Source organism: Mirounga leonina, unplaced genomic scaffold (genome assembly GCF_011800145.1).
Source record: "Mirounga leonina isolate KUSES-001 unplaced genomic scaffold, KU_Mleo_1.0 Mir_152, whole genome shotgun sequence".
NCBI lineage: Eukaryota > Metazoa > Chordata > Mammalia > Carnivora > Phocidae > Mirounga > Mirounga leonina.
The window spans coordinates 3,853,199-3,870,313 of NW_023270380.1; the positions used below are offsets into that span (position 1 = coordinate 3,853,199).

Consider the following 17,115-nt stretch of genomic DNA (forward strand, 5'->3'; position numbering starts at 1 on the left):
ACTTGGACAGAGACTCAGGCCGTGAACTCCAGGCAAAACAAAAGCCCTGGAGGATTTTTCACAAAACCAATGGTTCCCAAACTTAGCAGGGGCTCAGATTCAGAAGATAAGGAGAAGCTTCAGAATCTAGCTTTTTGCAAAGCTTTTCAGGAGCTCCTCGAGTCAGCCCAGAACTATTACTCAGACAAGTGTCTGGGGCCCCAGGGCAGCAGTACCTTGATGTAGTACCGGATGAGGATCCTTCGGAGGTCAAACACCTGCAGCATGGTGGCTGCATTGTTGTCTATGATGCTGTAGCCCTCCAGGATGTACTGTGTCCGTGTGATCTCCCAGGTGAGCCAGCGGAGGTGAAATGCGGCATTGCAGGACAAGAAGTGCGGCAGGTGGCCCGGTTTGCAGCAACAACAGCCTCTGTCCTCCTCGTCGCCTTCCATGATGGCCTCGACCTCCCTCTGCTGGCAGTAGGTTCCTGGCAGAGGACAAACACGACGGAAGTCATACAACGAGTCATTGGGGCACCTCGGCTCCAAATGGCCTTTTCCCTTTGCCTCCTCCATTAGAGGGAAGATGCTGAAGAACGTCTGGGAATCAGGAGAAGTGTTTAATTCTTTAATTCCCACATGAGTCACAATGCTCATCATTAATTCTTTTCTTCCTTCGTATTCATTCCGACTGCCACCTCCTCCCCATTTTGTGTGTGTGTTAGAGGAGACAGACTTTCATGGTGCTCATGGACACCAATGGTTGAAATGCGGGATGGTTATATCCTTGAGTTCCCTTTTCCAGAAACCTGCAGGTCGCAGCTGAGCACATAGGAGGCTAAACAAAAGTGGCAGGTGGAGATGTCTGAGAGTAAGTTTGGTGCATGCTGAAGTGTTTTCAGGAAGGAAGGCTCCCTGCTTCTTTCCCTGGAAGAGCTCCATTGCCAAATGATCAGGGCATACCACCCATGCTACCCTGCCTCGCATGCCACCTCACCTCACGTGACTGAGGGCAGGATGTGGGGGGCCCTGAGTACATTTCCAAAGGAGTTCATTCCAAAAACAGCAGAAGATTATGGGTATTAACCATTTCTGAAAATGAGACAGCCTAGCTTCCTCAACCTCTTTGTCAATGATTTGAAGGGAAACATACAGAGTATGCCAATGACATGAGTTACTGGTACCACCTGCAATGCAGAGCTGTGACCTAAAATTATCTCCACAGATGGGATGGTGGACTGAAAGTGATATCCTGAAAGTTAATAGGAATACATGGAATAGCCTGCATCTAGTTTCAAAAAAACCAGCCACATGATTTGTGAATATCTAGTAGCACATTTAACAAATACTTGAGCAGTTTCATTGATCATATGTATGAGCCAGAAGTAGGAAAAGGAAAAGATCCTACTCGGAATAGGTTGAGGAGCCTTTGGATGTTTTTAGCTTAGGAGAAATGTAGTCTGATTTATGTTACAGGAGATCGTGCTGGCTGCTTTTCAGAGAATGGACTGTAGAGGAATGAGGGGTGGGAGCCAGGGCATCGGTTACATAGGCTGATAGTTAACACAGATGAGACAGTGGTGATCTAGACAAAGGCCGTTGGGGGAGGTATGGAGAAGTGATTAGATTCTGGATCTCTCTGAAGGTAGTCTGATAGGATTTGCAAACCAATTTGGATATGAGATGTTGAAAGGATGCACAAAGAATGGTGCGAAGTGGTCTGACCTGAGCAAGATGAAAAGTGAAATTATCCTTCACAGAGGAGGGCAAGATCGTGGGGGGAGCAGCCTCTGGGTGGGCAGATGGAAAGATCAGGAATTTTCTTTTGCCTATGTGAAGTTTTAGCTGTTCACTATTAATCAAAATGGAGATGTCAAGCAGACGGTAGGATGAAGAAATCTGGAGTTCAGGACAAAGGTTCTGGCAGAGATCTATAACATTTGAGAGAATTATCAGGAGAGAGGGGCTATTTAAAATAATCTGGGGTGAGGAGGACAGGTCTGAGAGCTGAGCTCTGAGTGTTCCATTTGGAGGTTGGGGATGTGAGGTGCTACTAACAAAATGATTGAATAGAAGTGGCCTGTGAGGTCAGAAGAAAACCAGAAAATAGCAAAAGCCAGTTAAAAAGGAAAATAAAGAGTTTCAAGGAAGAGGGAACATCAGCTATGTTAAATGATGCTTATAGGTCAAATTACATGAGGAATTAACTGTTAGATTTGACAATACAGAGGTAAAAGATAACCTTTGCAAGAGATTTCAGTGTCATGATGGGTGGGGGAGAGGATGCCCTCTTGGAGCGAGTTCAAGACAGTGGGAGAGGAAAAAGCAAGGACAGTTAGTGTAGGCAACACTTCTGAGGAGTTTAAAAATCTTTATGACTTTATTATATTTTTTACACGTATGTTATAATGCTTGATATTGTCCCACAGATCACTGGGTCTCTATTTTCTTTAAACGTTTTATTATTTGCATCAGTTTGAATAGTTTCTATTGCCTTGTCTTCAAGTCCACTGATCTTTTCTTCTATCCTCTAAATGTTTCACCTCAGATGTTGTATTTTATTCATTTTTAGAATTTCTCTTTTTCTCCTATTGATAGTCTCCATCAGGTCATTCATTATGATAATTTTTCCTCGGACTTCCTAAAACATATTAATAACTGTTTGAAACTTCTGTTACCTCCAACATCTTTGGCTATGTTTCTATTTATCATTTTCTTTTCCTGGTTATGGGATCCTTTTCTTTGGCTTCTTTTCATATCTAGAAACTTTTATTATATGCTGTATATCGTTGATGCTATAGTGTTGACAGTCTGGTCTTTTTTAAGAGAGAGTTATGTTCTCTTAAGGGGTCATTTATTTGCACATCAGCTTGTCATCTTGATCCTTTTGAAACTTGTTTTTAATCTTTGAGAGTGTCTAGAGTAGATCTCTAGGGTGATGATATCTCTACTTCTAAAGTCTTTCTGGGGTCTCGGTTGAATTCCTGGGATGTTCGACAAGGTAGTCTCCACTGGATGATTCTTGGCACTGTTAAGCCTCCATATTCTCCACATAGCTCACACCTCCCCTGTTACTATTCTCTGCCAGGACTCGTCTCTAACATTCAGCAGGTTAATATTTATCCAATCACTAAGGAGGATCCCAGTACAGATTTTTGCCATACCTTCTCTGTGAAATTCACTCCTATCTGCTACTATGACCCACAAAGTCCTGCTATATTAGCGATCCAGAACTCTGATTCTCTCTCCCTAGCTCAGCAAGACAACTGGATTCTGTTTGGATGCTGCCTCCCCCTACTACAGATAGGAAAGGGCTTCCAGGAAGAGAACAAGGGTAATTATTATGGAGCTTACTTTGTGTGTCTCCTTTCTCTCAATAATCAGAGCCTTGCACTGTCTGTTCAATACCTGAAAGCTGTTGATGAATATATTTTTCCCAGTTTTATAATTGTTTATGGCAGGAAGGATAGTCCAGTACTGGTTACTCAGCCATGGCTGAAAGGGTGACTGTCTGAATCATTCTACATGTCTTTTGAGACTTAATTCAAACATGAAAACTGTCCCTACTTTCATTTCCATACCATTCACTTTTTCCAAGATCCCATATCATTATTCACAGTGCCTGGTACATAGTGGGTGCTAACAAAGTGGTTGGTGGGATGCCTGAATGAATGACTGAATGAATAAATAAAAGAAAGATATTAATCCAGATCACTGTATGCACAGGCAACAGATACCTATTGAGAAAATGCACAGCAGATTACATTATGCACGTGGCAGATAAAGTCAATGTTGGTACTAAGCTTCTCTTATAGTACAAATGAATGGGTCAGAGATGGAAAACTACAATCTTCAAATAATAATGTACACACAGAACTGTTAGGATAACAGGCAATGAAATAGGAGTCGACCAGTAAGGGGTTGTGTAACATAAAGTATAACGGTGAAGGGCTGATCCCAGATCTTGTGATTCCATTTGTCTTTCCCCAAAACTTCACTGCTTTGGGTCTTAGGTGAAAGCAGTCTTTTTAAACATTTCAAGGGTCTCTTAGCTCATTCTGCAATATAAAACCATAGAGATGTATATAAATACATACATGAACTAGAAGCAGTGAGTAATTCAGACTGCATGCTCTGGGGCTTCCAGAGTGAGCAATGACCCCAGTGTCCTAACCGATCTGCCCACTGGGACCCTAGGACGGCAGGCACTAGACTCTGGGCGTGGCAGATGTTCCATCCACCAAATGGCACACCAACCACACTGGTGTCCTGCCAGGAAATAATATAATTCAGCAAGAAACTCTCTTTCAATGAAGAAGTGAGGCAGTTCTTAGGCTACATAAGGAAGAAGCAGAGAAGAGGATTTTCACCTCAAATAGACGAACAAATCTGGTTAAATGACATGTCTCAAAATCCACATTTCTTTCCAATTTCTCTCTCCATACTTCTCCATCCAGGCATTTATCATGTGGGGCTGAATGTCAGGGTTGGTTTTTTTCCCTCTTACATCAAACAAACTGGAAGGTGTGTGTGTGTGTGTGTGTGCCCGTGTGTGTGCCCGCACGCGTGTGCGCGTGCGCATGCGCACCATACAATGCAGAGTTTAGATTTCCACCACATGAATGAGATAAGTAAAACCACACACCATGAGGAACGACATTGACGAAAGGACAGGTGAGGACACAGTGCGCCATGAAGGACCGCCACTCAACAGAGACATCATAACTGCTGCAGGCTTTTAATTAACAGTTAAGGTAGGTGCTGAGACCTTCTCTTAGGAGCAAAAGATGCAGGGTCAGGATCACATTGTAAAAGAAGATGAAAATAAGAAACTCAGTCATTTCTGGACATGCACTAATTTGTTGCTCAAATGCAAGTCAAGACCATAGTCTTCTCGGAGAGGCTCACAGGGTTTAGAGCACATTCCCTCCAAAGGGAACCCCAGAGGCCAACTGTTCCCACACTGTGACCTCTCACACCATCAGTGTCAATGAATGACGAGCGGGCTAGCTATTTCTGTCTGGTGTTTCCATTGAAACCGACTTTTGGCATCTTTTGTGTTGTGGTGTTCTCATGGTCTGTCAGCGGGACATAAGAAGGCATTCAGTAAATAATTTTTGAATTATTTTGAGAATGTCTTAGGGTCTTAGTTCTGATAGACAAGAATGCCTAATTAAAGCAGAAGGAATTAATGTTTGGAACTGAAAATGTACCTAGTAGATCCCAGATGTCTTGCCACACAGGATACGTATCCATTTCCTGAGTGTGGCCACCATGTGGGGCGGCCATTCCTGGCATACCTGGCAGCCCTCCTGACCTCTGACCCTTTCTTCTTCTCTTTGTCGGTTCCCCAGACAGCAAGCACTGCTCCCCTTTAAGTGCAGTTTGCCGTATCTACCAGCGACAGGCCAGGGTTGGCTTATTTATTCACACTTATTTCCCAAAAGGAATGAAGTCAATTTAAATAATATAATTCAGCAAGAAACTCTCTTTCAATGAAGAAGTGAGGCAGTTCTTAGGCTATATAAGGAAGGCATGCACAGTACAACGGCAAATGATAAAATTTAGGTAAAAATGGGGATAAGAAAAAATATGATGAAGCCAGAATAATGTCAAGAGACCCTAACTGCATTCTGTGATACCCTATCTATTTACTAAAGGTAGACCAGAGATTGCACTGGGGCTTTCTAGCAGCCAATGTACAAAGAAAACTTGAATAGTTTCTTGTGTCCTTAAGACAACAACAGAATAATTCCTTGCAAGGGTCATAGCTATTTCTGGCAAAGATAGCAGAAAGATAATATTCCCAAGACCCTAATAAAAAAAATATTGTGCAATACGGTGAACACCATCCTTAACAGCATTGCCTAGAAAGTACGAACACAAGCCTCAGTGAGCTGTTCCAATACAGCCAAAGTGCAATAAAGAAAAAGCATCTCTATAGGTGGCCAAAACAATTTAGCTTTAAGTATGTGGTTCTCGTGTCTCCCAAGGGCAGATTTTAGAGACTCCTGAGGACAGGAGAATTTCATCCCTTTGAGGAAATCCTTGCTATGGATCATTTTCTCTCCACCCAGTTCTGACAATTATTGTGTAGTGAGCGGCAATAAATTTTAATGTGTTCTCCCTGACAAGCCCAGGAATGTAGATATTCTGTGTGGCTGGTGAATGCAGGCATCATCCTGCTCTCATGGTCAGCCAGGCCAGAGGTAGAGCTGATGTTTCTTGGGAAAGACGGGAAGCCAAAGAGAACAGTTGCCTGAACAGAAGGTCCGGTAACCAAAACTCAACCCAAAGTGTCCCCTGTTCCATTCCAAACAGCCCTGTGGGGGAGATGCCATCCAGGCTGGGAAGCCTGGACCAGAGGAGAGAGGACTCAGGGTGGGCCCGCTGGAGTGGAAACTTGACCCCCACCGAGGCACTTGAACATGATTTTGTAGGTAACAGGCAGGTCGTAGGGATTTTTGAGTCTCAAGGAAACACGAGTAAAGTTGCAGTTAAGAAATATTCTCCTGCAGCTTTGGGGGAGCAAAGAAGAGGCCGGTGAGGGGAAGTCAGCTACCCACAGTCCCACTGCAGGTGCGAAATGATGGGGACTGGAACTAGGGCTGTTTACCAAGAGGTCAGAACACATGAAGGAGATGCTGGGCCATTATGTGATGGGGACTTCAAAGGGACACATTAAAAATGGTCCCCTGTAGCGGGAAGGCTTCACTGAAAGAAAATGTCAGCTGGCTTTACAACCTTCCAGCAAGAACACGCCCGATGAAGCCTAAATGCACGACATATTGTAAAGATCAGGCCTCTCGATCCTCCAATTTTCCTCCTTATCTGACATGCGTACTTTGAGAAACACTTCTAGGGTGTCCCAAAGAATCTAACTGGGTTCCACGGAAAACCCCACGTATCATCATTGCTATGTTTAGTGTTCTCCAAGAATAACGTGTTAAAATGACTTCACTGGACATTAATCTGAGCTGAGTTTCCATATGGTCACTGCCTTCATGGGCCCAGCATGCCAGATACTGGGCTGAGCAACAAGGTCACGAAAAAGGGACGGACAGGAGAGAATCAGTCCCTGGCCATGGAGTGGACTGTAATTAGGCAAAGAACTGATTTAGCCCGTGCTTATCAAGCTGCAGGTGGGACTTAGAGACACACACTTCAGGATGTGTGTGGATTTTATAAAGTGTATTCCCTTTTGAGATCACAGTTAAGATCGTTCCTGAATTGCCCAGGGCCACAAAAGGAGGAGGTCACCAGATATGGTCAAAGCTAAGCTCAGAGCAGTTCACTTCCACGAAAGTTTGGACCTCACACATGTGTGTTACACGTTGGAAACACGGTGGATGTGTGAGATAGAGCTCAGCCCCAGCCAGCGCTCGTTGGAGAAATACCCAGCTCAATGAGCTTCTCACATGGTGCCAGACATAAAACGACAGACATGCTAACAGGGGAAATCTAAACCAGCATTGTCTCTTGCCAGCTAGTTATATCAAGGGGCTATTATGTGACCAGATGAAATAATATCCGAGAAGACTTTTTAAGGTTTTTGAATTATGGCCATTTTCAGGAAAGTCACAGTGTGATTCGCCCCCCGCCCCGCAAACCTCTTCTATAGTTTTAAAGTCACAGAGCTGCATTTCTCTGCCCCTCCTCACCCCGCACTACTTCTCTGGGACAGAATCCTGGAACAGGAGCTGAAAGGTAGATGCAGGTCATCTATCCCCAGCTACTCGCCCCAGGAGGAGGCTTCTATATCTACTAGACTTCAGATTTAATTTCTGGGCAGAAATAATTATTCTAACAAGAATATGTTTATATGTAAAGCTGTCCTATTATACATCCCGTTTCCTGCTGGCTAAACATCCATTTGATAATCACCCCCTTGGAATTAATCCAAACTTGAAGATGGAGAAAAAGATTGCCAAGAATATGGGATGCAACCAAGGTCACGGAGCAGAAGTCAAGGAGTAGGATTGGTCTATTGTGACACTGAATGAGTTTAGTTCTTTATTATTTTACTGGATAATTTCTCCCTTAGTCCCAAGTTCCAGGCCTTCGGCAGCATTGGACTTGTGCACCTTTCAAGTATCACGGGGAGAATCTAGGAGAAGTGTATTGGCCCAGTGCGCAGTAGGGGAAAAAATATGTTAGAATAATTTATACACATTGGATTTTGTGGGCACAGCAGAGACTTTTATTGTAACCATTTTATATTCCAAGGAGACTCAATTTGCTTTAAGACATACCCATATGAATAAAAATTCTCTTATGCCCTGTTTGGCAAGCTGGATTTTAAATGTGGTGGAATACCTGTCAGTGAAATAGCATTGTTTTTTCTTAGAGAATTTTTATTTCAAAACCTCATCCATTTATGTATTATTAATCAACTTGAAAAGTATGTCTCAGATAGCATCTCATTTCTCGCACACATTAACCTGCTTATGCAGGTGTAATTTCTCCTTTTATAAATGAGGACACTGAGTCTCAAAAGCAACTCCTCCAGTAGAAGGGTCTGGTCTTTTGAATTTAAAATCAGTATTTTCCCCTCATCATACACTGTCTAATAAGGCTTCACAAATTATAAGCAAAAGTTCTCTGAATTTACTTTTTTCTACCAGCCCCTAGGAGAACATGAAATGAACCAAGTCACTTCGTGTACATGGTAACTTATATTGGGCAGGTTTGAAGCATAGATATAAGAAACATTGAAATATATAATAATTACCTCTGTGCATACTATGGTTTTTCTCCCCCTCCTGCCCCCCTCACAGATGAGAAAACCAATGCACTCAACTTTACACAGAAGAGTCAGGTACTTTCTCATTCATATTTAATTCCAAGTTGTCTTATTTTACTTTTCTCCAACAAACTTATTTTTGAGTGTTGTTAAAATATGCAGACCCTGTGAATGTCCAACAGGAAAGCCCCTTTCCTTCCCAGACTGGCTATCTAGACAAGTATGGTTTTGTCTCTCTCACTAATGTGTCACACAATTTGAAATGAAGAAGAATACGGTGTTTAGCAATTCTGAATGGAGAACCTATTATTTTATGGGTAAAGTTTGGACCCAAGGGATTTAACCAATTACTCGAGCCATGTAGACACAGGAACTCAGGACTCGCTAATGACTTGAATGTTGTCATAGAGAAGAAAGAATTCTAGATAGTTTCAAGATTAGTGGGACAGCTATGGCTTTCCATGGATTTGCCAGTTAGGAGAAAGGTTTGGGTTGGATTAACTTTAGATAAGATTAGTGGCACAGATATTTTAAAAATGTCCCCACAGGCCAGTGATCATGGGGTGTTAGCCAAACTATGAGATGGCCGAGAACGTTTCACACAAACAGGCACATAAATCCCATTTTTTGATGTTTTCCAGATCTGCTGGTAATGTGTGGCTCATCCTGATAACCGTGCCTGAGCTTCCCACGTTCATTCTGCAAGAGCCTTCCAGGTTTCACAGTTGCTAAGGCAGTTGATCATTCAAGAAACTAAGCTGCTAACGGTGGTGATACCATCTTAAGATTTAAGAGCACTTTCAGGTAAAACTTCTAAGTTTCAACAACCAGAGAGATTTTTAAAAAATGGTTACTTATTCTTTTCTTTCTCTTTCCTCCCTCTCTCCCTTCCTCCTCCCTCCATCCCTCCCTCTGTCCCCTCCAAGGCAGTGTGGTGTACTGTAAACGTCATGGACCTTGGGGACATCCACATCCATGTGCTTACCCCTCCTCCACCACTGTGGACTGTGAAGCCTGGAGCAACTTACTGAACCTCATTCCCCCGATTTTTTTATGTCTCAAGTAGGAATAGTAACACCTGCTCACTTTATAGAGTTATTATAAGGAATATCCTAGAATATTATGAGGACTATAATTAAAGTGCTTAGTATGGTACCTGGCAAAGAACTGATGCTCAGGAAACCTTGGACGGCTTCTAATTTCTCCCTCAACCAGTATTTACTGGGCATCCTGCATGAGCCAGTTAGCACACTGGAGGAGGGACATGAATAAGACAAGGAGTCTCAGCCTTTGAGAGCCTCACAGTCTAACAGCACTGGGTTGAATCAATATTTCACAGCCTGCATGAATAAAGAACTGCCTCTATAAACTTTGCAAGAATACTGAAAATAGGGGTGCCTGGGTGGTTTAGTCGTTAAGCGTCTGCCTTCGGCTCAGGTCATGGTCCCAGGGTCCTGGGATCGAGCCCCGCATCGGACTTCCTGCTCAGCAGGAAGCCTGCCTCTTCCTCTCCAGCTCCCCCTGCTTGTGTTCCCTCTCTCGCTGTGTCTCTCTCTGTCAAATAAATAAATAAAATCTTTAAAAAAAAAATACTGAAAATAAGATTTGGTTTTTAGATTATGACTTATGATTTTATTATCAAGAAACATTTATTGACCCAGACACTGTATGTGGCCACGTGTCCGATATCATGGTCACATACTGATCTCCATGATCTAGATATACAAGGACTTAAAAACAAACGTAATTTTCATCATGACTTTGTTCTAAATAAGAGGACAAAGTAATCTATATTGATGTGGTTTCTTGTTTGAACTACTGTATGAGCAAACAATGGAAGTATTTGGTCCCATGGGAATGCATATATGAAACCTAAATTATATTCAAATTCAGGATCATTCATCCTAAAGAAATACTGAGAAAAGAATAAATTGACAGAAAACTGTATAGTTAGACAACTAATAGAAAAGGTAAATGTCCACATAACAGCATGCATTTTTTTTTTAAAGATTTTATTTATTTGTTTGACAGAGAGAGACACAGCGAGAGAGGGAACACAAGCAGCGGGAGTGGGAGAGGGAGAAGCAGGCTTCCCGCGGAGCAGGGAGCCTGATGCAGGACTCGGTCCCGGGACCCTGGGATCATGACCTGAGCTGAAGGCAGACGCTCAATGACTGAGCCACCTAGGTGCCCCAACATCATTGATTTCTGATATGGGTTTCCAAAACCCCACTTTATCAAATGACACTAATATTTCCTAAGACCTCCCCTTAGAAAATTTCTGGAAAACTAATCTTGCTGTGATAAAAATGTAGCAGTCCTGTATTAATGAGGCTAATGAAATCTGCATACATAACTAAATTCCATCTCAGTAGCCCCAAAACTTCCCTGCATGTGACCCAGTCTTAGATGATAGGATCCGCTTCATCACCCTTGAGAGAATGTTGCTTTATGGCAGTTCATGTCATCTGCCATGGGGAGCCCAGGACCCCCTATAGCCTAATTGCCATAGCATTGGACAAATCACATTTTCTGACCTGATCTTAACTACCACCCGACTTCCACCCAGGCCACAAACTCTGGAGATCCTTTCACTGTGCCCTCGGGAACTCATGATCTATTCCTCAACTTCTCTGCATGTTCTCCTCTTCTCTTTGGTGCCTATTGGAAAGCTGGCTCTCCCTGTCCCCTCTGCAGCTCTCCCAAGTGGGGCTCATCCCTTGCTTCTCAGGGATGCTGTCAGACCATTCTCTCTGTCTACCCCGCACCATTCTCCCTCATTGCCTCCTTCCAGGGCCCTCTAGATCACTCCAAGTCCATGGAGATTCTGGCCCGGGGTCACTCACACTCCTCAGCATACCTCTGGCCATCCCTCTTGAGATTTCAGGATCCACAGAGATGCTCCTTCCAGCATCCGGGCCCCTGACTCCCACTCCTCTAATGATCCCATCTTCCACTCAACCTCAGCCACTCATTTCCATGGCCATGACCCTAGGCTGTGATTACCAAAGACTGTCTCCCCCTGTGAGTGTTAGTTTCAAACCTCTTGCTCTCCTGCAACCACCCCCTGTCTTTCCAGCTCGTTTCCTCTAACGCTGCAACTTCAACAACCCTGACACCTTTCCTGGATCCAGAAAGCCCTTCACCGGGTCCTAGTTCCACCTCTCTCATACCCTCACTCCTCCTCTCTCTCAGCTGGCATTCCGTGGCCAGCCATTGCCATCATCATCAGACCCTTACACACGCTGTCAGTTCCCCTGTCCTTGGTTTATCTTATGGCACTCAGTCGACTTGGTCTCAATCCCGATTAAGCCCAGCTCTGCCCATGAAGCTGCAGGTGGCTTAGGGGAAAACACGAGCAACCTTAACACATCTTCCTTTAACATCACAATCCCTGACCCCACGGGGGCTCTTCATACTGGCCAACTGTACTCCCCCTACTCCATCCATTCTTCCATCTCACGCCCATCTTTTACCTGCATCTGGGCCATATGTTTCCCTCCTCTCGACGAGCTACTATGGATTCCATCCTCCCAGCCCTTGGGATTCTATCACTTGCCATCATAGCAAGCCCTCCTCTTCCCTTTGCCTGAAATCCCTCTACTCTGTTTCACTGCCCAGTCCTATCACCAGCTGGTGCACTAATGCTCAGGGGTGCCGACCTTCTCTGTGTGGCACTGTATTAGCAGGAAGTCTGCAGCCGTGATCTCAAGACTGGGATAGCCACCAACAGGACCTACTCCCTGTGGGAGAACTATACTTGGACTCCAGCAGAGGACAGGTTCAACTTCCCCCAAGTGCATCATATGGTGGAAATATTTTATACCTCCTGAATTGATGGACCGTAAGAGCTGGAAAGACACTAAGAACGTAGAAATCACACCAAAGTTCCAATTATGGAATCTGAGAGGCCAAGTAATCTGTGATGCTCTGTTAAGTATCTTGTTATCTTAAATATCTTTTGGTTGCTTTTTTTTTTTTGGCAACTAGAAAAATAATGTGGAACTTTTGAAAGGATGTGCCAGTGACCAAAGGCATTTTACCCCAGTTACTTGGTGTTCTGTAAACTAAATAAGCATTACAGTACAAATCCAAACAAATATCCAAAAGAAGAACGTAAAATTTTCAGGTAGAAAGAGATGTTCTGGTTAAGAGCTAGACAGTCATGTGCGTTTGCCTAGTTCCAACACTAACTAGCCGTGAGCCTGCAGAATGTATTCACCTCCGGGCTCCTCACTTTCCCATTTTTTAAGCGGGAGGAAGCAATGGGATTGTGGCCATTCTGAGGGTAGGTGTCATCTTCACAGGCCAGTGCTCTGTCCCTAGCTCGGAGTTCACATTCATGTCATAAGAGACTCCTTCCAGTGCCTCTTACTTTTGGCTCCTACTCCTGGTTCTTCCCCTCTTCAGACAGTATTTTTTTTTTTTTTAAGATTTTATTTATTTATTTGAGAGAGAGAGAATGAGAGACAGAGAGCATGAGAGAGAGGAGGGTCAGAGGGAGAAGCAGACTCCCCGCTGAGCAGGGAGCCCGATGCGGGACTCGATCCCGGGACTCCAGGATCATGACCTGAGCCGAAGGCAGTCGCTTAACCAACTGAGCCACCCAGGCGCCCCCAGACAGTATTTTCAAGTAGCCTGGTTTCTCTTGCTTACAGCACTGTGACTCCTCATTCATTTGTCTCCCCTTCTAACAGAAATGGGCAAACCCATCAGCCTGGGTCACCTGGAAGACTAAAGGAGAACAGAAATGGATTGAACTGATAATCAACTCTTGCTTTTCCATTTTTCTGTATCCACCTACAGTGATGGTTAAATGGGACTTAAAATCCAATAGATTCCATTTCTTTTGAAAAACCTTGAACTTGGTGCCCCTCACACTGCTGGCCTTCTAAAGGGCATTATCTATTACCTTGATTTAGATTTAAAACCAATGATTAATCTGTCAAGTCTTGAATGGTTTCCTGAAAGCCTCCTTGGTTAGGGAGATGCAAGTAATACTCATAAACCCAAGAGCAGCCAGGGCACCACAATTCCGTTTTTTTACATTAAACAGTAAAGAATTTATTTCTATTCTAGGATACATGAGCCAAAAGGAGCAGGACAGAAAAATGTGGCTTCCTTATATGTATTCTTAGTTTGAACTGGTTTCAATCATTCCCTACAGTACCAGCCAACAGAAAAAGGATGTGTCATGAACCTTAATTATTTTTTTGGGCTATCCAGGATCTAAATCTCTATTGTATGTTTGGGAAATTACCCAGTATGCCAGACTAGCTAACTCCTCACCAACTTTTTACTTTTATTTTTTCTCCTGGGTACTCAGCTAGATAACATCTCCTAGCTTCTCTTACAGCTATGTCACTTCTAAACAATAGAATATAAGAACAGATGATGTATTCCAGGTTTAGGCCTATCCCAAAACAATCTTTCAGGCACTCCTCCACTCCCTGCCAGCTTCATGTTGAAGCTCAGAGTGACCTCAAAAGCAATGTGATAGGGACTAGGCAGAGCTTCTATTAGCCAGGATCCTTGATGGTGTGGAAGGGAACCAGCCCCTACCCCCACCACCTCCTCTCAATGATTGGATTCTATGTGAGTTCAAAAAGAAACATCTGTTGTGTCAGTCACAGAGATCTGGGACTTAACTATGACAGCAGCTAGCATGACTTCAACCAACGTACTCATATGATGAGTCCTGGCAAGAGGCAGTGGTAATCTTCCGCTCTGGGAACTAAGAACTTAGACACCCTCTTTCCAGGCCACCCTTGCATCTAGAGCATATGCATGTGGTCTCTGCTTCATCCATGAGCTGCACCCCAGACTTTGACTAATGTGCTGGTGACACAAAGAAGCAGATGCATGGGACGTATTCTGTAAGGGAGTTGGTGGCAGGGGCTCTTCATCCAGATTCAGGGGGTAGCAGTGGCAGGGGCAGCATCCAGGATCCAGGATCATAGTGTCAATAAAGCGAGGGTAGTGCCCAGGTCCCCATGTGACTGCTTCATGAGATCAGTGCTGTGGTGTGATTTTAGACATGGCTCTTGACTTACAGCCACCAAGCCTGCTTTTCCAGCCTTCTCAGAAAGTCTGTGTCCCGTGCAATATCTTCCAATAAACCCTTCTCCTGGTTAAGTTCCCTAGAGTTGATTTCTGTTGCTTGCAATTAAAAACTCCTATTGATACAACTGCATCCCTTGCAGTGAGAAATGGACAGGTGGACTTCTTGCTCCCTGGCCATGGGAGGTTGTCTTCCTCTTCCTCCAGGGTGTGTTATTCATTTCCTAGACTCAGTCTGTGCCGTGAGCAGCTCACATTTCCACTGACAGCTCAGTGTGCTTCAGAGAGGAGAACCAGCACAGCTGGGTTTTGACTGCCCCAGGTCATACTGAAGTAGGTCAAAATTGACCAAAATAAAGCCTGCTATTTGGGAAAATAGGGAATTGAAGAAAAAAGCGAACCACTGAAGGTGGATCTTAGAAAAATACTCAAGGAGGAGAAAGAAAACAAGATCTTCCCTGGGAATACTGTAATATATATTGCAAAAAGGTATAAAAAGGAAGAGTCATTTTAGGTCAACTGGATCCCTCCTGCAACTACAACATAACTTAGATTTTTGTCCTGCTCTCTTAATAGCGCTGTCTTCCAATCTACAGCAGAACTAGGTCAAAGAAAATATATGGCACAGGAGTGAGCACTATCGGGGCAGGTTAACTGGCGTTTTGTTCCCAAGACATCATTACTAGGCTTAGGCCATTCTTATAGGCAGGTTACATTTCTCCTGTAGTTGGCAGGAGGGAGAAAAATCACCTAGGGGAGACCCTCCTGGGCAGTCTCCCCAAACACAACTGCCTCTGTCTCAGGCCCGAGCACACGCATGTCAGCTCTGAGCCTCCTTCTGGGTTCTCCTGAGGCAGCTTCAGGAGGCTGGTGTGTTGTTCCAAGACTGGCCCCCAGTGACTCCTGCTGTGTGACAGGGTCACTTTCTACCACGTGAATTGGAGCTGTCCTTGGGGATGGCTTTTGCCAATAGGGCATGGTGGGAGTGGCATGGTGCCTGCCCCAGAGACTGGGCCATAAGGGCCTTTCAGTGGCCATGTTTCCCCTTTGGAACATCGAGACCACCCAGACCACACCTAGTCCAGCCCCCTAGACACTGAGCAGCACCCGGAGGACAGCCACGGGGCCAGAGTAGCCAGCTCCAGATGAAGCACCTCGGACCTTCCAGCCTGGTTCATCTTCCAGCTGAAGGCAGCTACCTGAGGAACCCAGGGTGAGTACAGCAGAAGAACCACCAGCCACCCACACAACAGTGTAAAAGAAGACATCCTTGTTGTCTTAAACCATTACATTTTGTGACGGCTGGTTACGCCCTCCAAAATGGTATGGGGCGAAGCCCAAACACTCAGGGTGGTGGGTCAAGAAGAACGCCTGTTTGTGATATGCGGGGCTCACAGGCAAAGTACTGCACACTTCTAATGTCCAGTTAACTTGGAAGCCTTTAAACTCAAGCATCAGTTTGCCAAAGGAGCTGTAAGTCATATAGCTCTTGTGATAGAAGCTCTAACTCAGGTTAAACCAGACTCACTTTAAAAGTTCTTCCTTTTAATTCCAGAAAAACCTAAAAGCTCTCAAAATAGACAAGTCTGTTGCATTATTGTACTACCTCCTGCAGCATTTTCTAGCATTTGTGCAAAATTTCAGGGAAAACACGGCTTCTCCGTTTATTCTGCAGAATTGGATCACTACTCCCTTGGTCCAATAACCTTTTCCAAAATAAGTTCCCTGAATTCAATTCCTAAAATTTGTAAGGATGCACAGAATACATGCTTAAACCACAGAACCCACCAATCTAAAAAAAACCCTCTCTTTTGTATAAACTTATTTAGGAATGCTAATACAAGTAACAGATATTCACAAAACTAATGCTTAGCACCAAAAGGCTTGGTTAAAGAGTTAGGTAATTGTGTTAAAAATATAAAATAATGGCAATTTGTTCTTGGCTAAAAGGTGTGTTTTTGTCACTGTGAGGTCCTGGATGGTGATGACCTGGCTCCTAATCATCTTTCCAGCATTGTCTGGGACCCCTTTCTCCCAAACCACCTGGAAACCACATCTGACTACTTTGCGCCTCTTTATCATCATGTGCTCTCCTCTCCCCTCCAACTGCAGCCTCTCCCCTGCCAAGCTGACCCACAGTCCAGTCTGATCCCAGTCCTCTTCTCTGGTCCTTGTGGGGCCCCATGCTTGGCACTGCCATGATGCTTATTGCTCAGTATGTGCCTCTTGTCGGCAAGGCTCCAAACTCCTTAAGGTGGGGCCCTGCACTTTTGTATTCACAGCACCTAGCCCAGTGCTTGATAAATATCTTCTGAATGACTATAAGGCTCT

General features: G+C 44.2%; 1 protein-coding gene across 1 annotated transcript in view; it reads right to left on the reverse strand.

The window, feature by feature from the left end:
• Positions 1-17,115, reverse strand: part of PCNX2 (pecanex 2) — a 305,854-nt gene that overhangs the window by 35,360 nt on the left and 253,379 nt on the right. Inside the window, exon 26 of the mRNA XM_035008472.1 lies at positions 216-469. Within this exon, the coding sequence (XP_034864363.1) occupies positions 216-469 (254 nt within the window). The remainder of the gene's footprint in view (positions 1-215; positions 470-17,115) is intronic.